Source organism: Tursiops truncatus, chromosome 5 (assembly GCF_011762595.2).
Source record: "Tursiops truncatus isolate mTurTru1 chromosome 5, mTurTru1.mat.Y, whole genome shotgun sequence".
Lineage (NCBI taxonomy): Eukaryota > Metazoa > Chordata > Mammalia > Artiodactyla > Delphinidae > Tursiops > Tursiops truncatus.
This window is the reverse complement of record NC_047038.1, coordinates 52,995,206-53,022,040: the sequence shown is the minus strand read 5'-3', so window position 1 is coordinate 53,022,040 and position 26,835 is coordinate 52,995,206. Positions and strand designations below refer to the sequence as shown.

At 36.8% G+C, this 26,835-nt stretch overlaps 1 protein-coding gene across 1 annotated transcript in view; it reads right to left on the bottom strand.

Moving 5' to 3' along the window:
- The window catches only part of STIM2 (stromal interaction molecule 2), a 169,303-nt gene that overhangs the window by 18,201 nt on the left and 124,267 nt on the right, over nt 1-26,835 (bottom strand). Inside the window, exons 4-10 of the mRNA XM_019928374.3 lie at nt 16,419-16,530; nt 12,122-12,237; nt 9,046-9,223; nt 8,346-8,523; nt 3,096-3,263; nt 2,304-2,404; nt 1,821-2,059 (exon numbers count right to left, since the gene is read on the bottom strand). Coding sequence (XP_019783933.1) covers nt 1,821-2,059; nt 2,304-2,404; nt 3,096-3,263; nt 8,346-8,523; nt 9,046-9,223; nt 12,122-12,237; nt 16,419-16,530 — 1,092 coding nt within the window. The remainder of the gene's footprint in view (nt 1-1,820; nt 2,060-2,303; nt 2,405-3,095; nt 3,264-8,345; nt 8,524-9,045; nt 9,224-12,121; nt 12,238-16,418; nt 16,531-26,835) is intronic.

Genomic DNA, 26,835 nt, shown 5'->3' with positions numbered 1-26,835 from the left:
CCCCATCAAAAAGTACTTTAAAAAAAAAGTAAAGAAAAAACTAGTTAATTTTAGGGAATACATATATGCACACTTCTGATATCGAATAATTATAGTTTCTAAGGAGGAACTGCAACTTTAAAAAGCTATCATTTTCAAACAAAATCATACACTTATGAATCAGTGCTGCATATATGGTAAGCTTAAGGGCACATAATTCAAATAAACTCAAGTTGACAGTATCCAAACAGCAGAGCTAGCCCATATCTAGATAAAACTTTTCAACCATCACTATCTTGCAGCATGGGGCAAGTGAAATGATTGAGGTCACATACTTCCCAGTATTCACTGCATTTACAATCTGTCCTCTCCCCCTTCCTCTTGTAAGAGTTTAGTGTCTCCCCAATCTGCTTGCATTATCTGTCTGCCGTTAAACCAGATAATTAAAATCACAGAAATGAACACAAGCACACAGTCACTGATTAATTATTTGCAAACTTAGGGCTTTATTTCATAAAATTGTTTTAACATTAGAACCCTTTCTAAATCATAACTTTAGGAAAGTTGTAACAATTGGACAGAAAATTTCAAACTGCAAAATGCTCATATATGATGATTTGTGTCTCAAAGACTCAAATTTCTGTGTGAGTTTTCAACTGATTAATGATTAAATTTTGCTCTCTATTCTTTGGAATCTTGTTCTAGCTATACTGTTTCAAAAAGGTTACAAAAATTGGGAAAATGAATCAGGCAAGCAGTAATAAGGATAAACAGTTTTTCAAATGATTTCTAATACAAGAAATACACCACTTTAAATTTACACTCTCTATAACTTTGCAAAAATTCCAAATATTTATTAATAAATTCTACAATTTATTAATAAAATCTAAAATAGTAAAATTTCACCTTCCTACCAAAATATATTCTTTACACTGTAAACATCTTCAAAGAATACAGAATAACAAAGCAATTATAATGAAAACTGTACATGTTAAAACCAACTTTGGGGGCTTCCCTGGTGGCGCAGTGGTTGAGAGTCCGCCTGCCGATGCAGGGGACACGGGTTCGTGCCCCGGTCCAAGAAGATCCCACATGCCGCGGAGCGGCTGGGCCCGTGAGCCATGGCCGCTGAGCCTGCGGGTCCGGAGCCTGTGCTCCGGGAGCACAGTGGGAGAGGCTACAACGGTGAGAGGCCCGGGTACCACAAAAAAAAAAAACAACAACAACAACAAAAAAAACCACCTTTGGGAGAAGCTCCACTTTTTAGCAACAAAAAAATGTATGTTTTCTAAATATAAACGCAATTTAATTTTGTGTAAAGGTGAGTGGATTTAATGCTTTATGAGTTAAATATTAATTAATACTCTTTCAATAAAAGGATAGAATTGGAAAAGCAAAACAAAATACTATGAAACACGCCTACTGGGAAGGCAACTCAATTTAAAATAAATCGACTGGCTCAAAGTCACACAGTTGGTTAGTTAGTGGCAGAGCTAGGATTGCAACTCAGGTTTCCAAGGTCTTCCTCTAATTTTTAATTTCTACTATAGATTAAGCTTCCATATGAAAGGATGTTTTCCCTCAAAGCTCAGCACTTCATTCATACAGTGACTTAGCATGTATGTGTTATTATATATGTGTACATATATATATGTGTGTAACACACATAGCTCATAGAGTATGTCAAACAGTAAACACAATGATCAAGAAAAAGAAAAAAGAGAAAATGAAGAATTAACACAAATTTTATCATAGATTTCAAAGCAAATGATTCATAAAAGGCATGGCAGAAAGTTACCTTTAAAACTGTACCAACTCTCTTTTTTGAACTCACCACTTACCGGGAAACTGTGACACTATTGGGGGTGTATCTTCATCTAAATCATCAACTCCTCCAGCAATGGGATAGGGTGGAATGGAAACTCTGGGCATCACCACCCAGCTGTGATCAGAATAAAGGGAAGAGGTGAGGCTGGGGAGTCCCGAGTTATGGGCTATCTGAAAGCCACAGATCTTCTCTATCTGTTGCCAGCGAAAAAGTCGTTCTCGTAAACAAGTTGTCAACTCAGAGAGAGCTTTCCTGGAAAAGCCAATATAGGAATTACTTGTTGCATCAAAGAGTCTTTAATACAGCACTGAAAAAAGTCAACTACATGAACAGACCAAGGCAATTAACCAATTTCAAGAAGAAATTACCCCTTTTTAGAATTAGTATAAATGATATAATAGTACATAATTAAATGACAAGTTAAAACATAAATTGCCTATAAATTACACATTTCAACACAATAAAAACAGACAGATAGTGACAGTAACATTCTTACTTTGCTTCCAGAATTTTGTGGTCTACCTCATCTAGGGAGGAGCTATGTGCAACATGCAGAGTCCCAAAGACTGTGCTTCTCTTCTTTTTAATTTTCTCTGCCTAGAAACCCAAAGAGAGAAAAATAAGGCTAGGTTTGGGATAAAATACACATATACGAATAAGGTTTATTTTATTTTGAATATATTAATAATTATAAAGTCAATGGGGAGTTATTAGCCAAGATATAGCCCTATTTTCCAAAAAAGAAAACAAATGAGGGAGAAAGCATGCTTTCCTAAGCCAAACTTTGTTCTGGAGAATTTTTTCCCTTATTTGTACGGATCAGAAAGACCTGAATCTTCTATTTAAAACTAGGAGAATAACATAAACTATATATCCTACTGCAATGGAGGTGTTAGTGTAGTGAGTGCACCGAGTTTTTTGTTGTTGTTGTTTCACTAGAAATCAGATTAAGACTCAGTAATTTCACACAATTATTAAGAGTCAGACATTAATTTCTAGTAACTACTAACCTGAATCAGATATGAAGCAGCAACCCAGAGGAGAAAAGCTCCATATAAAACATTTATGATAATGATAGTAGGGATGATTTTTAAATGATACTAAGGTCATTCTGAAAGGTATGTACTTCTCTTAAATAAAGTGATTTCACTTTTATGAGAGTCAATCTATGCAATAAATTCCAATTCATAAAAATAATCTGCAATACTAAAAATTTTATTCAGATCTTTGTATACCAACTGGTTAATCCCTTTAGAAGCGTAGTACGTTTTGCAATATAATAGAGTACCTCATCCTTAGCAATAGCTAACTGCATTTCAGCATTCTGTCTTTTAATATTGTAGTACTGTACTTCTACTTCATGCGTCAGCTGAAGCCATTTTTGAAGTGCATCTGGAACAGACCAGCTGCTTCTGAGTTCAAATTCTTTTTCAGCCTTTTTTAGAGCCATTCGAACCTGGGAGGGAGGTAGGAAGGAAAAGGAGGAGTGGGAGAGAAGGAGAGAGAGGGAGGGAGAGAGGGAGGGAGGGAGAAAGAGGGGTAGAGGAAGGTGGTAGAGGTTAGAGAGAGAAAGAGAAATTTCTCTTTTTAAAAGATATTTAAACTAAGATTTTTTAGTACCAAAATTAAAAGAAAAGGCAATTTGAATTATGCTCTTTGTAAACATCTTTTTAAATCACAGTCTAAAACAATATTTCTAACATTAAAAACTAAAGCTGAAGTTTTTAAGTACCTCTTAAACTCACTAAGCAAGTTTGTAAAGCCAGAGGGTGAAAGGGAGCTTGCATATATCTTAGGTTGCAATACTGCATTTTTATATTTTATAATAGCCAGACTCACTGACAGACAAAAACCCAGGGCATGTACAAACTGAAATGGATTACATTTTTTGTATTTCTTTGTTTATGGACAGGATATGAAGAAGTATCCAAAATAGGGTGAATACCTGTTCTACTACCCCTTCTATTGTTCCCCAAAGACCTTGCTGTAGCTACCTAACTATACACCCATTTTTTTAAAGTAATTATACCATTTTTAAAAAGTTTTTCAGACATCTTTATGGCTAGTTATTTCTCATTGTTATGAGCATATCTGCCTATTATAGTCTGTTTTATCACCTCTATTTAATTTTTTCCTGCTTCTCACATACCAAAAAGTTGATAAATTAGCATATGCAGACCAAGTGTAAATTTCGAGAAAACAGATTCTGAGTGAGAGTCTTCTTGATTTTTCCATGGGAAACTATGAATAGCTTCAGTGTCAGAATGTGGAAGTTTTTCTTCTAGCCTCCCTTTAGGGGAGCCAGACAATAAACAGAAAACTAAAATGCTTAGTGTATGAGGTGGTATTACGTGCTAAGGAAAAAACTCTTAAGGAAAGTCTCACTAAGAAAATGACACAGAATAAAGAGACAATCCATTGTAGGAATGATTCACTTAAAAACTAGCAAGAGCTCAAGCTAAGGATGTATAAAGATACATGACGGGGCTTCCCTGGTGGCTCAGTGGTTGAGAATCTGCCTGCTAATGCAGGGGACACGGGTTCGAGCCCTGGTCTGGGAGGATCCCACATGCCGCGGAGCAACTAGGCCCGTGAGCCACAACTACTGAGCCTGCGTGTCTGGAGCCTGTGCTCCGCAATAAGAGAGGCCGTGATAGTGAGAGGCCTGCGCACCGCAATGAAGAGTGGCCCCCGCTTGTCACAACTGGAGAAAGCCCTCGCACAGAAACGAAGACGCAACACAGCAAAAATAAATTAATTAATTAATAAACTCCTACCCCCAACATCTTCTTAAAAAAAAAAAAGATACATGATGGAATTTATGAAATTACATACACACTCAAGACCTTCAGACAAAGTGACAAATGAACCATGGGGCATCCTGCTTCTGGAGCACCATAACCACAAATTAATTTTCCCCACAGTTAAGTAAAGTAACTAAAACTTCATTCCTAAACTAATGTGCAAAAGAACGTTGGATCTGATCAAACCCCATTTATTTAAATAAACTTTATCATGTGCCAGAATAAACTAAATTAGAGTACTAGACACAAATTTCTGATAAAGAGAACAGCTGCCAGATACTACAGGAAAAAAATGTAGAAAGGTATTTTTTAAAACTCTAAAACTTCTAAAAAGTTTTCTAAAAACTTTTTTTAAAACTCTAAAACCGTCAGACAGGAAGTAAACAATTCAAAATATTAACAGGAAGGGTAAAACAGGACTTACTCACTTGAGACAAATCGTAAGCAACACTTGCCTGACGCGACTCCCTGTGCAATGTGCTTGGGACAATACTGCACTTAATAAGACAGTTGGCAGAGCTGTGTGGCGTCCCTGCTAATCTCTCAAGAGAGAATTTGAACTCAGGCCCTGTGACATGGAGTTGTATATAACACTACAAAGTGTAGGTCACAGGCCCTTCTTCTCACAAGATTTTTTTTTTTTTTTTTTTTTTGCGGTACGCGGGCCTCTCACTGTTGTGGTCTCTCCCATTGCGGAGCACAGGCTCCGGACGCGCAGGCTCAGCGGCCATGGCTCACGGGGCCAGCCACTCCACGGCACGTGGGATCTTCCAGGACCGGGGCACGAACCCATGTCCCCTGCATCAGCAGGCGGACTCTCAACCACTGCGCCACCAGGGAAGCCCTCACAAGATTTTAAAGCTAAAATTTCTATACAGTTTTCATTGACAAAGATGTATACAGAGAATCTGAACAAATTCACTCGTGTTTTTCTCTTTAACCATAAAGATTTTCCTTACTGTTATATCCATAAATTTGTTTCCCCAAAACAAGCGCAATAAACACATTTAACACAGAATTGATATAGTTCTAGTATAAACTGAGGCTGACCAATGTTTTGATTGACTGTCAAATAATGTCTCAAAATTTTGGGAATTCTGACCTTCCAATAACAGCAACTATTTTCTCTGCCATTATTCTTAAGTTTATCACTTGATCTGAATTCCAACCCTCAGTCTAAATTAACATTGTTATTTACAGGGAAATAGATGCAGTGAAAATTGAGTAATTAATAGGTTTTACAAATGATGAATTATTAAGTTGTTTAAAAATACAATAATTATTTATATAAGTTTTGTGTCTTGGGAATAAAACAGCAACAAGTAAAAACATGACATCACAGAAGAAAGTCTAAATATCTGAAAACCTGGTTTCTGGACCAACTTTACAATTTATTACCTCTGTTTCCTTCAGCAAGTTCTTTACTTTCGGAGACTTACTGTTGCATGTACAACAGAGGTACTATGACTTGCCCTAACTTTAGGCTTCTTGAGACTTTAAGAACAAAATAATTTATGTGAAAAGTATTTAAACCACACAAAATATAAAGCAGTACTATTATTCACCCAAAAGCTTTTGTTTAACAGAAAATAACATTATACAAAATATGTACCAGATCTTCCTGCCTTCTAACTTTGAGAAGTTGATTACCCACTCGACAAGATACAATAATACTTCAAACTATGTGGAACTGTGGATTATGTGACATATGTAAATTAATTTCCCAGTTAAACTTACTTTTATAAACAAAGCTTTTAATAGCAGTATGGGAAAACATGGACTTTGGAATAAAACACACATAATCTTGCCTTTGCCACATAATAGCTGTGTGACCTAAGGCAAGTTATTTAACCTGTACACATCTCATCTATAAATGAGAATAATGTCTATGTATAGTGAGGATTAAAATTTTGCAATGATGTGCACAGCATAAAGTTCTGGCACAGAGTAAGCACTCATAAAATTGTGTTTCTTATTACTGTAATCATGTTGGACAGAGTTTTTTTAAATACCCAGTTCTCTCCTTTAAACCACCTCTTACTCAGGATCTCATTAGGATTATTACGTTTGTGCTGGGATGTAGTATCATAGTAATCTTAGGGTCTATTAAGGGATGCAAGGTCTCTATGTCCCAAACCCCAGACTAGAATATTTCTGATTTAGGGGTCCTTCTTTATATTGTGTCTTTTTCCCACACTGTGAGGCAGTTTCCTGTAAAATACTGCTACCAGTTTATGTCTCTATAGAAGAATCCCCACTATTGCTTTCTGATTTGTTCTTTCTCATCTGCAAAGTTCAGGAAAACAGCTAACAAGCTTTTTAGTTTATTTAGTACTGGGAACAACCAAGAGTTGAAGTCTGGGTGGGAACAGGCACAGAGTTCTCACAGGAGAAAAGGACATAGTATCTAATTCTTGGACACAGTATAATTTGGCTATGCCTTTTTTGGTAATTGGGTACGCCTTTTTGTTAACTCCCTGGTTCTTTACTACATTCTACATAGACAAGGTCTGTCAGGTAAATAGGACCAGACTGCAAAATAGGTCTAGGAGTCAACTTAAGAGAACAAACCCCTTACAGGGAAAAGACCCAAAAGACAGGTATCTGGGGTATGAGAGAAAGAACAGTTAACTGTTAACAAAAGAGATAGCTGCATTCAGTCAGACAAAATGACAATCTTGAAGGAATTAGTAATGTACCCTGAACATTTCCTCATGAGTTGAAACTGAAACTCATCCATTACATAATTCTTACTTAGCACTTGATTGAGAAGACAACAGTGCATAAAGCAAAGTGGGAGGCAGAATACCTAGGTTCCTGGCCCTGCTTTACAACCGAGTCACTCTCTAAACTTGAACAAGTTTTCTCGTCCTCATTTTGTTCCTCAACTTCTTTATCAGTAAAGAAAGGGTAAGAGTCAGAAGAAGGAGATGAGACCATGGAAGCAGAGGCTGGAGTGACATGCTTTGATGATGAAGGAAGGGGCCATGAGCCAAGAAATGTAGGCAGCCTCTAGAAGTTGGACAAGGCAAGGAAACAGATCCTCCCCTAGAGCCTCCAGAAGGAATGCAGCCCTGCAGACCTATTTTAGACTCTGACTTCAGTAACTCTAAGGTAATAAATGTGTGTTGTTTTAAGCCCCTAAGTTTGTGGTAATTTTTAACAGCAGAATTATAAAACTAATACATCTGCCTACAATTAAATTCTCCCAGGACCTCCCCACCTTTTCTGAAGGACTGTGCAATGCCTGAACTCCATCCTGAGTAAATGCATAGTAGAAGCAGATATTGAAAAGGACACCTTTTGAACAACTTCAGAATTTGTAGCAGATTATGTTCTAAAACCATTTAACAGGATTCAAATGGATGTTTAATAGAGATTCTTAACATTTGCAGAGAACTTTAACAGTAGATATACTTTACTAGGTTACAGTCAGAAACTGAAATATACTACAGTTGTTAAATAAACATCTTAGATTCACTCAAGACAATTAACATGGCATGGGATAGGACTTCATGAATGAGTGAACATGAGGGTAAATTTTTCTTTTAGTTGGTACTTTGTTTTTTGCTAATGAACTTTGACCAATGCTAACAATATAGACAGATGACTCTTTTATTAACTAAGGAAGAGTATATAATGGAACTAAATGTAGGAGATTGAATGAAACCCAAAAAACTCCTCAGGGTAGCAATACAAATATCCTCACAAATACTTTTTTAAAACATAAATACCTGTTCCAATTCCTGCTCTGCATACTGACGTCTACTCAATTCACATTCAGCTCCCTCCCTTAGCTCTCTCAGCCGACAAGCCTCTTCCTTTGCGTAATTGATTTCATCCATCATTTTGCGCTCTAGATTTTGCTTTTCTACAGCAACATTTCTGTTTTCTTCCTGTGCCTTTTCAAGCCTTACAGAACAATAAAAATGAAAATTCCTCACAAAAGTTTCCAAAATTTCATTATCTTAATGAACAATAAATACGTATCAAGCAATAAGATACATGTTTCAATCAGAATTCACAGCATTTTCTATTAATCTTAAATATGGACAACAAAAACATCAGGTAACCTACTATACAGCTATTTTGATTTATATTGAGCTAAAAATACAAGATATAGAAGGGAAACACTCTTCAGGAAGAAGCTTTTAAGAAATTCATAATTATTTAAATCATGTTAAAAATAAAATTTAACTTCACTTATAATTCTACCTATATTTGATTTATTTCCACTGGTCTTCTGCCCATTTATTCCCTAGTGCATACCTTTATAATAAATTTGTAATTATGACAATATGATACTTTTCTAAAAACATGAAATGAACTCCTGATGTATGTACCAACCTAAATATAAATGGTAAGCACATGCCCATATTACATATTCACAAACTGTATCTTCCCACAGTTTTATAGTCTTTTTTACCTACTCACCTCTCTTGTAAGTCCATGAGACTTTGCTCTGCAGTTTGTAAACTCTCTAAGTCTTTCATCATTTTTGCAACATGTTCTTTTGATGTCCTATTCTGCGTGTAAGCAAACCAGCACCCGCCAACACCAATTACTATAGAAACTGTGAGGATAAAATCCTTCATCCAGTTATGAGGAGGGCCTACGAAGACAATTACAGATGGTTAAGTTAATCTTTGAGTATCATAGAATCTCAGTACACAGAGCCACTTATTTTAAAAAATAGTAGGTATCTAAAAACAAAACAAAATATGAAGATGTCCCTCCCATATACAAGTTCTCCTCAAATAATCAATGTGCTTATTATAACTACCTGATATACTAGACCTACAGGAGGGCAGTGATAAACCCACATGGATACACCATGCCCCCTGCTGCTACAGGAGCTAGTGACAGAATTCCTGGGGAGCTCTGAAGAAGCAACAGTATCTCCAATCACATAGAGAGGATGGTCCTCTGTGGGGTGAAAGGAGTCATGGAGAGTAACACCATTACCAGCTCCCCTCCTTCAGACAAGTTAGGCAGCGGTCATGCTTTGATACACAAACTGAAATCTTAATCATTCACCAAAAAGCAATTTCCCAAGCACACAGCCATGTAACGAGATTAATTAGTGATTCTCAACCAAGAGTGATATTCCCTCCAGCAGACATCTGACAATTTTTGCTTGTCATAATTTGGAAGGTGGAAGTAAGGGTGTCTGTTATGGGTATCTAGTAGGTGGAGGCCAGGGATGTTCCCAAACATCCAATAATGCATAACACAGTCTCTTTTCCTGTCCCCAGTCTGGCGGTAACAAAGAAACATCTAGGAATTATCCAGCCCGGAATGTCAATAGTGGCAAGGTTGAGAAACCATGGGTTAAATGATCATAACTAGTAACGTTTTAGGTGGTTATCTGCCAGAGAGATCTGGGTTACTAGAGGGAAACATCGGGATCGCCTTCCCCTGTGGCACACCAAGCGTGACAGTAACCCCTGACATTTTTTCTAAAGTCAGAAGCCAGGAGCCAGGCCTACTGTCCTCAGTAATACAAACCACAGCAACCGCTAGGCAAATAATTTCCTAGTTGATCTGAGTGTGGAGGCTCAGTGGGGGAAGACATGATAACTAATACAATATAATGTGTTATTTGTTGCAAAGAGATACAGTTTTTCAGTGAAAAACTGCCTAACTGCCCACACCTCCAGAAGTAAGGAGATATTCTGCATGTTTGATGAGATGAAGAGCTCTATAGAAATGAAAAGTTTTCATGCTTACAAGTCTAGCGTTCGTATACATTTACATTGTGTGATAAACAGCATGTTCTATGCCAGAGACTCTCAGTGTTTCATATTTCAAGAGTGCACGCCCTCACCTATAGTGAAAGAGATTCACTATTCACTCTTTGGCAGAAGGCTAAAGTCTCAAAAGGATTTATTTTTATTCTGCCTCAAACTGAGAGGTTCAGCTCAGGCTCTAGTCCAAATATAAGCCTTGTTTAGGCTGAACTATAATCACCAGGAATAACAATAAACAGATGGACAAGTCTCAAACTGTACAGTAAGTACCACAAACTGGAAAAGATTTCAGTGAAAACTCCTTTAAAATGTATTTCTGTTCACTTGACACTGCTAATTTTTTATAACTCTAATGTGGGTGTTCCAACTGTAGGGCTCATTCACTCAAATAATAATTCTAAGACAAACACATTAAAAAGGTAACGCATCATTAACTTCTAAACTGGTTTGTTATTAAAACATTTGTTTTCAACATTCTTTGAGACTAGTTTGGTTTCTTTTCAAATGATAATACTGTTTGGCTTAGAGAGTGGTTTGTTCTTGGATTAATAAAATATAAATATTCCTGACCAGTTCGTATATAGAGACAAATTCTATAGTCTAATTCCTATTTTCACCAATCATTCACATGAAAAAACTAGATCGAATCTCACAGAAGACAACCCCCAATAGATTCAGTTGAAAACTTAGGATAAGGAAAAGGTTAGAAAGGGTATCATCTTTATGGAATGCTTGGCATTTCAACAGTGTTCTATTTCATAGGGTTTGTAATTTCCACCAACTATCACAAAGGAGAGTTCCAGCTGTTTCACCAGCTGCCCTTTTAGCCTGAGCCAAAAAAGAACCACCCGTAAAGTCATGGAATCCATCCAACCACTCCAGTAACCCTTTACTAGCAGGGGCACCCCCAACATGGTATTATAGAAACCTGCAAGTCTCTTAACTTCAAGAATTGAGGTAAAATTAACATTCGTTTCTTAATTTATAATTTGTGAAAGCCATTTTTCTTGGATTAATTTTGTTATCCCTTTTTAGCTTCTGAAAAATAAAATATAATTCCTCTAAAATGTGTACTCTTCAAACATTTTTCCCCCAAAGCTTTCTGAAATTTGAAATTAAATTAAGTAAACATATTAAACTTCCCTTCTGGGAAGAAAGTATTCCTCTCAAGGTAAAGAAGAACAAGGCTCACTTTCCTTACAAATATGACAAAGCGATTTCTTAAATGTTCTTCTTTAGAACAATCAAATAACATTCCCCACCTTGTACTTCTGCCAGAATAGTCTGTTACTTTGTACAGTTTCAAGCAGGCCTCTAGGGCCTCTGTTTTTGATCTGTATCTTAAAAATCCTTTTCCTGGTAATTAATAAAGTCAGGTTAGGATTTATTACTTCTTGCTATCAAGATGGTTAGATTGCAACTTTTTTTTAAGGACTCTTCAGTGAATATCCAGCTATAATAACATCAACATTAAAACTGCTGTAAAGAGCTTTAAATCTAGAAATTTAATTCTAAATCATCAACTAACATATAGTTTTTACAACTTTCTACATCAGTAACCAGCTTTGAAAATTCCACACTCCGTATTTCCATGACAGAAAATCTCACCCTATAAATCTTTTAAGATAGTATTACATCTCTTTCATAGCTAACAGAGGATTCTTCTTGGCCTACCACATTTCTTACTTTTTCCTTCTTTAAACAACAATGGATGATCTGATTATTCTTTCACACCATATTTTGTGAGAGAGAATACTAACGCGTTAGAGGTCCGAACAAAACCACATCCAGCGCCTTGAGCTGAAGTTTCTGTCTGTGACTCCGATCACTGATTTTCAACTGAGAGATCATAAATGAAGGTTCATGCACTGCTATCCTGTTCATTTAAAAAATACATATATATTAAAAATATTACTCGTATGTAAATTTAAATATTTCAGCAACATACTTAACACTTTACATATTAGTGATGATTACTTTAAGAGCTCATCGTGTGCAATTTAACACTTTATTACATGTATCGAAAACCTTTTCAGTGAAAACTCAGCAGTGCAAACACTCCTGTATGTTAATAATTTAGTTGCTATATTGATGTTTTTGTTTTCTATGGTTACTTTATGCTATAACAATATGATTTAGAAATTTATCAAATTCAAAATATTTTATAAGCATTAATTACCTCTGGCATTTTACTATCATTTCATAAACAACACGAAAATTGTAAGTAATTTACTGAACATAGCAGACTTTCAAAAATCATCCTGAATTTAGATCATATTGCTTTTCTTTATAAATATCTTTTAAAACACCTATACCTTTACATTCTAATATTTAAACTATTTAAATGTTAAAGTCCACTGAAGTCATAAATGGAAAGTAAAAAGTCATCGCTGGCTGGGGGAGTAAACTGAGGGACTGATGCAGTAAGAAGTATTGAACCATTTCATTAGCAATGAAGAAAGTATGCAGGGTGCCGAAAGGCACAGGTGAAATAAGGAAATAAAATCACTCTGTTTTGGACTTCAAATCCAAGTATCCCAGTAGTTAAGATTTCTTATCAACCAACTATGATGCCAAGAAGAATCTTAGGTTACAAAGCGTAATAATAATAATAAAATTGTTAATAACAATGACGATTAAAACAAGCATGTACGGGCTTCCCTGGTGGCGCAGTGGTTAAGAGTCCGCCTGCAGATGCAGGGGACATGGGTTCGTGCCTGGTCCGGGAAGATCCCACATGCCGCGGAGGGGCTGGGCCCGTGAGCCATGGCCGCTGAGCCTGCGCGTCTGGAGCTTGTGTTCCGCAATGGGAGAGGCCACAACAGTGAGAGGCCCGATTACAGCAAAAAAAAAAAAAAAAAAAAAAAAAAAACAAGCATGTACTACGCGCTGGGTACTGTGCCAAGGGTTTTTAGAATTCAAAGAACATATAATATGTGTAAAATTGCCATTTTATAGATGAGGAAACTAAGGTACTGCGAGGCTGAGTAACTTGCCCAAGGTTACTAATTAGTTAGAAGTAAGGCAGAGATTCAAACCCAAATGTGTATGATCCCAATGACTGTACTCTGAACCACTACATTTTATTTAGGAAGATTTCAGGTTACAGAAATCCTATGAGGTTTCTACAAAACTTTAGAGAGTAAAGAACTCTAACTTGCCCTATAGAAAATGCCTTCCCTCATCATCTCTGCAGGTAAACTTTTGTGTATGCTCCTGTTACATCTTCAATATGACACTTATCAAAGTGCTTGAAGGCAAACTATGCCTCATCTCTTTATCCCCAAACCTAGCATAGTGCTTGGCAAAAGTAGATGCTTGATAAATGTTTATATAACAGATGAATGAATGCATGGATGGATGCATGAATGAATAGCAATACTATCGGTAGACTAAATTTAAAACAGACAATGAGATGTAGTAAAAAGGAAACTATAAAACAGAATTTTATGCAAAGTTCTATATCAGCCCAGAGGTGGAAGCAATTCTACCTGAGTGGGTGAGGATGTCAGGAAAGTTCACACAGGTCTGAAAGGAATGAGGAGGCATGTGTCAGGTGAAGAGAGCCTTAATATAAGCTCTGGTAACAAGAATTACAGAATATAGAAAATACAATAAAAGGCTTAAAGATAACCATGACATAAAACTAACATAATTTTACCTACCTACTGCAGATGTAACAATATATTTTAATGCCACAGAAAGGAAACAAAATAATGAATTATTGTAGGTATGTGTACATCTGGAATATGTAATACATTTTCTTAAACATTCTTATAAATAGCTCTTATATCTACAGTTACCCTACAAAAAAGTTTAAGTTTAAAAGTTGTGAAGTTAATTTCTATTACCATATAAAAGTTTTAAGCTTTTAAATGGACTCATCTAATTTCTATTACCATATGAAAGGGGCTTGATGAAGGCTATTCCAGTTTTCCTTTCCCCTCCATTCAAACAGCCTCCAGTGGGCTGACCTGAAAGCTGAACTTCCAAATTTATAAGCTTTTCTTCTGTAGTAATGTGTTCACTATTTTTAAAAAACTGATCTTTTGATTAAGTGTGTGATGTTATCTCAACAATTCTACCAGAATTTGAGGTAATCTCTGATAACCTTTACTTAAACAAAAGAAAAAAGTGGCTATAACATTTATGGTCAAAACATCAAACAGCCTGGGACTTCCCTGGTGGCGCAGTGGTTAAGAATCTGCCTGCTAATGCAGGGGGCATGGGTTCTATCCCTGGTCCGGGAAGATCCCACATGCCACGGAGCAACTAAGCCTGTGCACCACAACTACTGAGCCTGCACTCTAGAGCTCGCGAGCCACAACTGCTAAAGCCCGCGCACCTAGAGCCTGTGCTCCGTAACAAGAGAAGCCACCACAATGAGAAGCCCGCACACCTCAACAAAAAGTAGCCCCCGCTTGTCACAACTAGAGAAAGCCTATGTGCAGCAACGAAGACCCAATGCAGCTCAAAAAAACAAAATCAAGCAGCCTATTTTATTTCATGTTGTTGTTATATAAAGAAACTTCCCAAAAGACAGGATAAGCAAAATTCTATACGTTCCAGGGTAACACAAACAACTTGAAAAACCCTAATCCCATCAATGCTCTACTATCCTGTTTTGTTTTAACTTAGAAACTTGTCTTATTTAAAAGCAAGAACTTTATTTTATTTTTTTTCCTTCTTTTCAGCATCTAGTTGCACCATGAACATAAAAGACACTCAATATGCACTTGCTGATTTGACTCTTAACTCCATAATTTCATCATTATAGTCATGTGCACAGTAAAATCAGAAATACTGATGTTGATTTTCAGAATACATTTAAGAAGATATGAAAACTTTAAACTTGATCCAAAATACAAACTTCAAAGCAACAAACGCCTCTTATTTAAATAGAATGTATAAGTAAATTGATTAGAAATATGATATGCATATAATAATTAGATAGCACTATGAGAGACTTTTTTGATACAAGAAACAATCTAGGTTGGAATGGAACATAAGAATCTCGTAAGGGTCAAGTTCCAGTGGAATTATGCAAATTTTAACATTTAAATCTTTAACGATTATTAGGTTAGCTAATGGAATTTTTAAAACATAATTTAGAAAAGTAGTGACAATTAATTCCAGACATCTAAGGAATAAATTGGCATCCTATACTTTGGTATCAGATCTATCTGTGTTCAAATGCTACCTTGGGCAAAATATTTAACTTCTCTCTGACTTGGTTTTTTCAATCTGTAAAATGGGGTAATAATACACTGTACTTCATTTTAACCATGAAGCTTATATGAGATAATATACAGTACCTCTATGTAATATATATTCAAAAATCGTTGTTATTACTTACAATTTATTTATTAAACTTCATTTTTTTGAGGTTTAACATATAGTCACTAAAATTAAGAGTTGTTATTAAAAGAATACCAATTAAGACTAAGGATCTGTACATTAATCCATTCAAATAGGTCTTTTCATAAAGGTGGATCCATATCAAATGAATAAGCTTTTGTTACATTTACAATGGGGTCAGAGGTTGGCCCTTTGTTTTGGGGGGTTTTTTTGGTTTTTTTGGCTGCATTGGGTCTTCGTTGCTGTGCACAGGCTTTCTCTAGTTGCAGTGACTGGGGGCTACTCTTCGTTGCAGTGCACGGGCTTCTCATCGCGGTGGCTTCTCTTGTTGTAGAACACGGGCTCTAGGTGTGTTGGCTTCAGTAGTTGCAGCACGCTGGCTCAGTAGTTGCAGATCGCAGGCTTAGCTGCTCCACAGAGGTTGGCCCTTTGATGTTATCTAAAAAAGATGTAGTTGACCTACCTTCTAATTTTCAAAATTACTTTCCTTAGGAATAATTTTTTTAAAAGGCCAGATTATTTAGGCAAGAAAAATTGGTTAAAGCTCGCAAATTCACACTGTACAGATATCAAAGAATGGATATATTTATAATATTTTCTTTGAGCACTTAGCCACAGAAGTAACTTGTAGATTTTGCTTTGAAAAGTAACATTATTCTCCAGAAGTACAAAAAATATATTTGAGTAATAAAGACCCACCTGGGAAGCGTTGTTCCTTTGACGTTATTGTCTCTAAAATTCTTCTCATATTGGGGTAGTTCAACAAATTCTATCAACCACTGAAGCGTGTCCTCAAGGGTCCAATTATGAACTGCAAAAGATGAAAAGAGAAGGAATATTTTAAACACATCTGCTTTCAGAATTTATATAAATTATATATATAAATTTATATACATACACATATGTATAACAATACTATAACTTCAGAGGAAATAAAGATGTTAGACTGAATTTTCAATTCAATTCAATCAATAGTAAGTACTACAATAATATGTAGCATTCTATGGAAAGCTAAAAACAATGGAGACATACCTCCTACCCTTAAGGGCTTATAATCTACAACAGAGAAGACACATAAAGGAAAAGATAAAATATTAGCATGGTTAATTCTAAAACAAGCATCTATGCAAAGTTTGAACAGGACAAAATAATCCACTATTTCCCTGGTTGTAAACTTACCAGATATATATTTATTCTTTCATTTAGCCATCCATCCATATAATACTGTAAACCTGAGTATGAGGTTCCATTCTAAGCACTGGGAATACGGCAATAAAGAAGATGGATAAAGTCCTTGCTCTCATAAAACAAATTCTTTTGGGAGTGGGGAGGGGCACTTAACAAAAGGAGGAAGAAAAGAGGAGGAAATTTCAGATAGTGATCAGCTATTAAGAAAGAAAAGATGTCAGGGTAAAGTCTCTCTGAGGAGCTGTTACCTGAATTAAGACCTAAAAATAGCAAGGAGTCAACATTGTGATGGTCTAGGAGAAAAAATAATCCAAACACAGGAGAAAGCTGGTGTAAAAACCTTAAGATAAGGAATGAACTAGCTGTGTTTGAGAGAAAGAAAGTAGTCAGAGGGGACAGGTCAAAAAATACTTTCAAAAATTCTGGATATTTTTCTAATTTCAAGAAGAAGGAGACGTAAATAATCTTATGTTTTTTTTTTTTTTTTTTTTTTTTAACATCTTTATTGGGGTATAATTGCTTTACAATGGTGTGTTAGTTTCTGCTTTATAACAAAGTGAATCAGTCATACATAAACATATGTTCCCATATGTCTTCCCTGTTGCGTCTCCCTCCCTCCCACCCTCCCCATCCCACCCCTCCAGGCGGTCACAAAGCACCGAGCCAATATCCCTGTGCCATGCGGCTGCTTCCCACTAGCTGTCTACCTTACTGCGTTTGTTACTGTGTATATGCCCATGACTCTCTCTCGCCCTGTCACAGCTCACCCTTGTCCCTCCCCATAACCTCAAGTCCGTTCTCTAAGAGGTCTGCGTCTTTAGTCCTGCTTTACCCCTAGGTTCTTCATGACATTTTTTTCTTAAATTCCATATATATGTGTTAGCATACGGTATTTGTCTTTTTCTTTCTGACTTACTTCACTCTGTATGACAGACTCTAGGTCTATCCACCTCATTACAAATAGCTCAATTTCGTTTCTTTTTATGGCTGAGTAATATTCCATTGTATATATGTGCCACATCTTCTTTATCCATTCATCTGATGATGGGCACTTAGGTTGTTTCCATCTCCGGGCTATTGTAAATAGAGCTGCAATGAACATTTTGGTACATGACTCTTTTTGAATTTTGGTTTTCTCAGGGTATATGCCCAGTAGTGGGATTGCTGGGTCATATGGTAGTTCTATTTGTAGTTTTTTAAGGAACCTCCATACTGTTCTCCATAGTGGCTGAACCAATTCACATTCCCACCAGCAGTGCAAGAGTGTTCCCTTTTCTCCACACCCTCTCCAGCATTTATTGTTTCTAGATTTTTTGATGATGGCCATTCTGACTGGTGTGAGATGATATCTCATTGTAGTTTTGATTTGCATTTCTCTAATGATTAATGATGTTGAGCATTCTTTCATGTGTTTGTTGGCAGTCTGTATATCTTCTTTGGAGAAATGTCTATTTAGGTCTTCTGCCCATTTTTGGATTGGGTTGTTTGTTTTCTTGTTATTGAGCTGCATGAGCTGCTTGTGTGAGTGGTGCTGGGAAAACTGGACAGGTACATGTAAAAGTATGAGATTAGATCACTCCCTAACACCATACACAAAAATAAGCTCAAAATGGATTAAAGACCTAAATGTAAGGCCAGAAACTATCAAACTCTTAGAGGAAAACATAGGCAGAACACTCTATGACATAAATCAAAGCAAGATCCTTTCTGACCCACCTCCTAGAGTAATGGAAATAAAAACAAAAATAAACAAATGGGACCTAATGAAACTTCAAAGTTTTTGCACAGCAAAGGAAACCATAAACAAAACCAAAAGACAACCCTCAGAATGGGAGAAAATATTTGCAAATGAAGCAACCGACAAAGGATTAATCTCCAAAATTTACAATCTTATGTTTTTAAAATATCACTATCCAATGTGGAGAATGAATTGTGAGAGACAAGACTTAAAACAGAGAGGAATAAGGAGACCATTCCTTCCATAACTGTCCAAGCAAAAGGGGTTATATTCCCTTGGACTAAGGTGCTAGTAGAGGATATGGTGACAAGTCAGATTCAGGACATATTCTGGGGAAAATGCTTTCAGATGTTCTGATGAAATGGATGGGGTCTGATAGCTAGAGGAAAGTCAAAAAAAGTACGGAGAGTGCTGCCACTAACTGAGATAGGAAAGAATGAGGAGGAACAAACTGGGGAGGCAAGTAGGGGCAGGTGATAGAGGTCGAAAGTTCTATGTTTAGACATGTTATGTTTGAAGTATGTATTAGATATTTAAGTGCAGATATACGTAGCAGTCAGATATACAAATCTCAAGCTTGGGGAAGAGTGAGGTAAGGAACAGAGATATAAATTAGAAGTCATGAGCATACAGATGGTCTTTAGACTAAACGAAATCACCCAGAAGAGTTGAAGATAGCTGTTAATGGATTCTAGGAGATTGGTTCTAAATCATGAAGAAAAGAATAGCTAATGTCTCTTCTCCTAGACACTTTTTTTTTTTTTAAAGAAGATGTTGGGGGTAGGAGTTTATTAATTGATTTATTTATTTTTGCTGTGTTGGGTCTTCGTTTCTGTGCGAGGGCTTTCTCTAGTTGTGGCAAGCGGGGGCCACTCTTGGTCGCGGTGCACGGGCCTCTCACTATTGCGGCCTCTCTTGTTGAGGACCACAGGCTCCAGACGCGCAGGCTCAGTAGTTGTGGCTCACGGGCCTAGTTGCTCCATGGCATGTGGGATCCTCCCAGACCAGGGCTCGAACCTGTGTCCCCTGCATTAGCAGGCAGATTCTCAACCACTGTGCCACCAGGGAAGCCCTAGACACTTATTTTGAGTTAAGCCCTTTATATGCATTTTTCCCTTTAAACCTTAAAAAAAAAAAAAACTTATGAGGCACTAACATGATTATCTCCATTTTAGAGATAAGAAATTGAGAAGTTAACGGGACCAAGATAGCAGTAGCTGAACTGGATCTGAACCGAGGCCAACTGACCTCAGGACCTGATTCTACACTACTCTAAGAGCAATAATATTAAATAATAGTAGAGATATAAGCAAGCAGTTAAACACTGGAAGCAACTCAGACATTTCCGTTGATACTTGAAGAGTAGGAAGAACAATGATAAGTTTATCCAAAGGAAAGGATGCAAATGTGCTTAAAAAAAGAGCCCCATATTCGTGTGCATTTCATCTGAGGGTGTGGAGAAACAAAATGCTTATAGATCACAGAATAGGCCAAAGGAGAGTGAAGAAAACAAATGAGCAATAAAAGCAGAGATGGGAATCCATCTGTGATAAATCTGAGATAAGATCTTTCTGATTATGAATTAACTTTTGCAAGCAAAGCTTGGGTGTTAGCAATCTGCCTTTTTCATTAAGTGTTCTTTAGAGGAAAAGCTTAATTAACTAAATCATAAACAAAAAATTAACAAAAATTAATTTTTAAATTACATATGGTATTTGATAATTTTATACTGAGACAAAGCTTTGACTATTTTTTTTAATGATCTCTCTTTCATGTGTTCCTGCCATAAGCTTGGGCATGTGCCTGAGGCTGCTGTATCCATTTAGCCAAATAACTTAGAATAAATATCAGCCAAAGGTTCAGGCCCTGGGTGCTTTCCACTGAATTTAATACATGCAAAGTAGCCTTTTTATCTTAAGTTTCTTCCCATCCAAGATGAACTGCAGTGAGAATTGCCTTGCCTTGACTGCCAAGAAACCGACGGTGCAGCTGCACCTCACACACCCACACAAAAACCTCAGCCAAGAAAACAGGATAAGATTCTCTCTGTCACTTCTATGGCTGTTCAGCTGATCAAAAGCAAAAGTCCCTGATCTAAACACTCCAGTACATCAATTCCCAATGAACCAAGATAGAAAATAAGAAAAATCAAATGAAAAATAATACATGTTTAAAGTACACAAATCCTAGTATTACTCCATCTAATAAATAGAATATTACAGTGGTTCTAAAGTAATTTTCTTTTCAATGAATCTGTAAAATGCCAAAATTCTAACACAGAGCACACATTTTATTTTGGTGAGGGGGAGGTTTATTTCTTCTTCTTGTGCTATTTGGTTTCTTCGGTGATGCCTAGGAAATACCTTCACTTCTCATGAGCAGGAGCTGTATTTTATATTAGCTTTCTATGCTCCAATTACAGTAAATTGTCTTTCAATTCTTAGGACAGATAATACTATGTCCTTCCTCAGAGCCTTTGCTGTTTCTTCTTTCCTTTTCTCTATCCTTCTGACTCATCTTTGCCTACTTACTTTATGAAGCCTTCATATCTCAGTTAAAACTTTAATTCCTCAGGGGAGCCTCCTCAAACATTACTATATGATCATATAACACTCTGTACTTTTAGGCACAGCATTTAACTAATTATAATTATTTATTTGTATGATTATTGTTTCAACATCTGTTTATACCACTAAAGCATAAGTTTCTTGCTCACCATTCTAGCCCTAGCACTTGGTACACAAAAGGCACTAAACAAATTATCTATTGGATCCTCTTGAGTAAACAAAGTAGAGCGTGTTTAATTGAGAAGTATTATGAAAATCTATTTTCATATTTTAGAAAGGAGATTCAAACAGAAATAAGAATCTGTATGATAAATTTTTGATGGCAAAGGAATTATTCATTTAAGAATCATCCATAAATCAACTATACTTCAATTAAAAAAAGTAAATTTAAAAAACAGAATCATCCAGCTCCTTATTATCTGCCTCCCACTGCTCTTTCACATGTGCTGTTGCTAAATACCATTCCCACCAGAGGGCAGGCAGAGAAGGATATGATACTCCTTTAAAAATACAGACTTTTTAAATCTATCTAAAGCTACAGAAATGTCAGTTTCTACATTGTTAACTTATATTGTTTCTGCTAGGAATTGTGGCCAGTGCCATAGGTTGGTGTCTTTGAGTGATTTTTGGCAACTTATTCCAAGACCAATAGAAAGAACTCTGGAATTCAAACAGACCTGACCCTAGTCCCAGCTGTGTCACTAACTCATTGTGATATCATAGCCAGATTATTTAACTGTGACTCAGTTTCTCAACACACACACAAAATAATGAAATTGAGCTAGACCATCTTTAAAATTCATTCAAATTCTGTTTTTATGATTTCGTTATAATGAACAAGAGATAACGTTTAAAATATTGCTAAACTGTTAACCTAGAACAGTAGATTATAGAATACTGAGAGGGAAAAAGTAACTTTAAGAACTTTTAGGACAGCAACAAAACCGTTCCTAACATTTACTACATGTTTATTAAACACCAGGAGATTTGCAAAACTTATTTCAAACCAGCAAAACTTATTTCAAACCAGCATTGCAACAACCGTTTTGAAGTAGGTATTTTCATCATCATACTGAACCTATAAGTTCATGAAGGTGAAGTTTCTAATTAGATAAAACAGATTACTAAATGGTCAAACCAGGTTTCAGACCAAGTCCATTTCTAGAATTGTCTACCACTGTACAATAACATTACCTCTTTAGAGTTAGGTAAGTGGTCCTCATAATCAAATTAGGCACTACAAGTAGACGGTTTATGCTCCATACTTGAAACCATATATGAAGCTTTCTAAATCTGCCATGTTCCCCCATGCCACTCCTTCAACCTGGAATGGCTTTCCCTTCTTCCTTCTTTGCCAGGCTTGCTCTTCCTTAGCCTTCAGATCAGGAAGTCACTCCCCCACGAAGCTTTCCCCATCTATCCATTTCCAGATTATAGTTGCTCTTCCTTGCGCCCCTGATCACATGTACCTATATCTGCCAAAGGATTTATCACATACTCTAATGTAATTGTCCGTGCTTGTGTGGGCAGGAACTTGTTCTTTTACCTAACACAGTGATTATTAACACCATAATGCCACATTCCTTTGATACAGGATTTTACATTTTACTACACACTTTCACATACATTCTAACACCTCCAAACCACATCTGAGAGACAGCTGTTACCTCTACAGTCTATAGAGATAACCTTAGCCAAGAGAGGCCATGTAATTACAATGTAGTTACACAGCTAGCATCTGAACTCAAATCTTCTGACTCCAAGTTCACTGCCAATATAGGTGGCTCCTGATTTAAAAGAAGAGCTCACTATTTAACATTAAAATTCAAAACACATTTTCTCATAGAAAAAAAGCTTCCAGACGTATAGTACTAATAGTAATTCAAGAGTTAAACATTACATATGAGCAATCTGCTGTGGGTAATTGCGTTAATGGATTCAGGATTCCACTAAAGGCATTAAGTAAGCATCATGGCCTACTGAAGGCCTGGAGTAGTAACACAATAGCCCAATGGAGCTACACCAGTTCTTCATCATGGGACTGACTCCTAGAACTTGAAAAGGGGGCTCTAATAGCCTGAAGGGTAAGATTTCAAAGAGTCAGGGGATTGAGAGCTGGAGCAGGGCTCTGGAGCCAAAGAAGTAGTGTGGGACAGGGGAGAGTGGGGACAGGATGGTGACTAGAACCAAATCTCCAGGAGATGAGGGGGTGTGGGATAATACATTTATGGATTTTTCACAGGAACAGAGGCACTATGAGGACTCTCCTTTCCATGCTCCCTTTGCTGCTATCTAAAGGGCTCTTTCTGTAATAGGGAATGAGAATCCTGATTCTACACCAAAACAGTTCCTCTTTCTTGCCCTTCCTACTTGCTATTGTCAATGCCACCTCCATATAATTAGTTTGGACCAACACTTTGAAAAGATGAAAAACAGTAACTGGGCCTCAGAGGAGACAGCAGTAGAAGCTATAGTAATGGGGAGAATGAAGAGTTAGTAAGGGGGCTTCCCTGATGGCGCAGTGGTTGAGAGTCCGCCTGCCGATGCATGGGACACAGGTTCGTGCCCCGGTCGGGGAAGATCCCACATGCCGTGGAGCGGCTGGGCCCGTGAGCCATGGCCGCTGAGCCTGCGCATCTGGAGCCTGTGTTCCGCAACGGGAGAGGCCACAACACTGAGAGGCCCACGTACCGCAAAAAAAAAAAAAAAAAGAGAGATAGTAAGGGCTAGAAATACCCAGCAACAGAGAGGTAAAGAATCAAGCTTTCCTGTGGCCACCCAGCAAAAGCAGCCTTCTAAAAGAGACTCATGAGTCATGCATAGGTACATGCTCAGTTGTACAAACTAGGTTATAAGTAGAAGAAACACTCCAACTGAAAGTGATCTCTCCCTCCCCTGTATTTCTATAGTACTTACTATTTCTACCAAATGGCATATCATATGTGCTGCCTTATTTTGTAACAGTTTGCTTAATTACATCTTATGTTCCTACCATACTGTAAGCTTCCAGCAGCCCAGCATAAAGTTGCCATTTAAGTATTAGCTGAATATAACTTTTTTCTTCCTTAAAGAACCTGTTTTGTTTTTTGTGTCTACTTGCTATCCCATAGTGGAATGAAAGACAAACAATACTGTTTTCATGATATCCCATTTCAAAGAGAGAACCCTGACTCCAAAAGAGGATCAGAGAGACTTACAATGGAGGTTAAGGTGCTAGTTTTATTGCCATGTGTTTGACAGCTGGATGAGATGAGAATTTGTGTGTTTCCAGTCCATCTCGGCCTTAAACAAATGTGACAGACATGAACAGTGTAAAAGAGAAACTTCAGAAGATTTAAATATATGTATTTACTTGCTCATTTCATCTGCAGAAGGCAATCTTATAAAACCAATGCACCCAGTGCACTTAGTCATATACTTGTATTAAGTTACAGGCCTAAAAATACAAAACAGCTTAGTGAAGTACCACGATGTGAGTTTTCATCTGTTGTATTTAATATTAAGTACATGCTGTCCTGAAAGCCTTCAAAGATGATTTGTGAAATCACCTAAATACTGTGAGGGAGAAAACGAATTTCTAATTATAAAGCATTAGTGTGCATGTACAGACATGTTAATAAAACAGTACCTAACATTTTGTGAGCACTTGGCAAGTTCCAGGAACTGTGCTAAATGCTTTACATGAATTATCTCATGAAATCCTTTCAACAACCCTATGAACTAGGTTTTAGGAGTAATATTATAATCTTGGTTTACAGATCAGGAAGCTGAGTCTCAGAGAGTATGAGTAACTTGTCTAAATTCACACACCAAGTAAGCAGTGGAGATAGGATTCAAAGCTACATCGACTTCAAAGCCCCAACTCTTAACCATTATGCACTTCCTCCTCCCCTCCTCTGCATACTGAGAAAATTTCAAAGCCACCATCAGCTGTGTCACACCTTGCATATAACAGACACACCATTTACATTTACTCTGCATTTCATTTCTTAATATCTCCTACTACTTTTTAAAAACTGCTATCTTCTAAATTTATGATAAAAACATTTGTAATGTTCTTTTTTTTTTTTGCGGTACGCGGGCGTCTCCCTGCTGTGCCCCCCGCCCCCACCATGGAGCACAGGCCCAGCGGCCATGGCTCACAGGCCCAGCCGCTCCACGGCATGTGGGATCCCCCCGGACTGGGGCACGAACCCGCGTCCCCTGCATCGGCAGGCGGACTCCCAACCACTGCGCCACCAGGGAAGCCCTGTAATGTTCTTAATGTTAGGAAAGCAACTAACATTGCTTTAACAGTTTCTTTTGGGAAACTAATGTATTTCAAAGAAATCAACTTGTGATATTTTAATACAGTACCATATAGCTACATACAGTACAGTTACTACACACTTACTACTTTCTATTGAAGTATGAAAACTTCTTTATAAGTAACAAAAGGTGTGGTAAGGGGGTCAGGAAGGAGAAAGAAGAAACATTGTTAACAAAAGTAACTATACTTAAAGTTGGCCATATGAAATGGTTAGTAAAACAAGTTCTATATTTTGAAGCTACTCTGATACACAAGCTAAAAATTATTTGCTGTTTGAAAAATATTTGAATTACTGGCATGTTTATGTGACGTTATAATTTCTAAAATATAGGTGCAGACCAGTATTCACAGCTTCTCTAAATTCAATTTCAACTAAGAATTTTAAGTTACAAAAGCCTCAGAAGTTCTTACAGTGACAGACAATTTATCTGGGGAAACTGCAACTAACCAAAGGTTCAACATAGCAGGACTTTGATGAAAATCAATTTTAACTAAATGTAATATAAACATTAAAAAAAATAACTTCTTAAAATATAAAAAATGAAAATGTTTAAAGCTTTCCACACTTAATCTCAACTCAGGCGGTTTATAGACTTTTGGTATCCGTTCTGAGTGAGACTTCAGATGATCAGCTGCTCAGCATAGTCAAGAGAGGCTTATCTTTAGAACAGAACCAGCACGTGAGCGCCTCATCTGCACAGTGGTCAGTGGGGCATGTCTCTGTTAACAGGACTAAATTCCTGCACCATGCTATATTTGGACACCTAAAAGTCACACCCTGAACTTGGGAAGTCTAGATATTAGCAGATATTAGTAGGTGTATCAAAGAGAAATAAGTACACACTTTCTCTCATGAGCTCCTTACCTTTTACCATGCAAGAATTACATGTAATTTTTAGACACTCTATATAAATATTGGTAAATGTCTGAATGTTTAGAACTCAAAAATTACCAGGTGTTCTCTCTCCAACAGTGGTATAATGGACACTAAGGGAAGGCTTTAATATTTTTCCTGTTGTAAATTGCACTCTTATCATTTAAATGGAGTATACCATCAACACCTAGTTTCGTGAAGATGATGAAAGATAACAAAGACATATCTAAAAAATAGAAACTGGAGAAACATTGAGTCTCAAAGTTGTATGACTGTTCTGAAGATTAACGAACAAAATGTATGTGGAAATAACTCTTAGGAATGGTAAAACTGTTCCATAAATGTCAATTATTATAATATAATAAATATTGTTACTTATAATAAATAAGTAAATTCAAGGAATTTGCTTTCTTTAAAAGTACGTCCACAGGGCTTCCCTG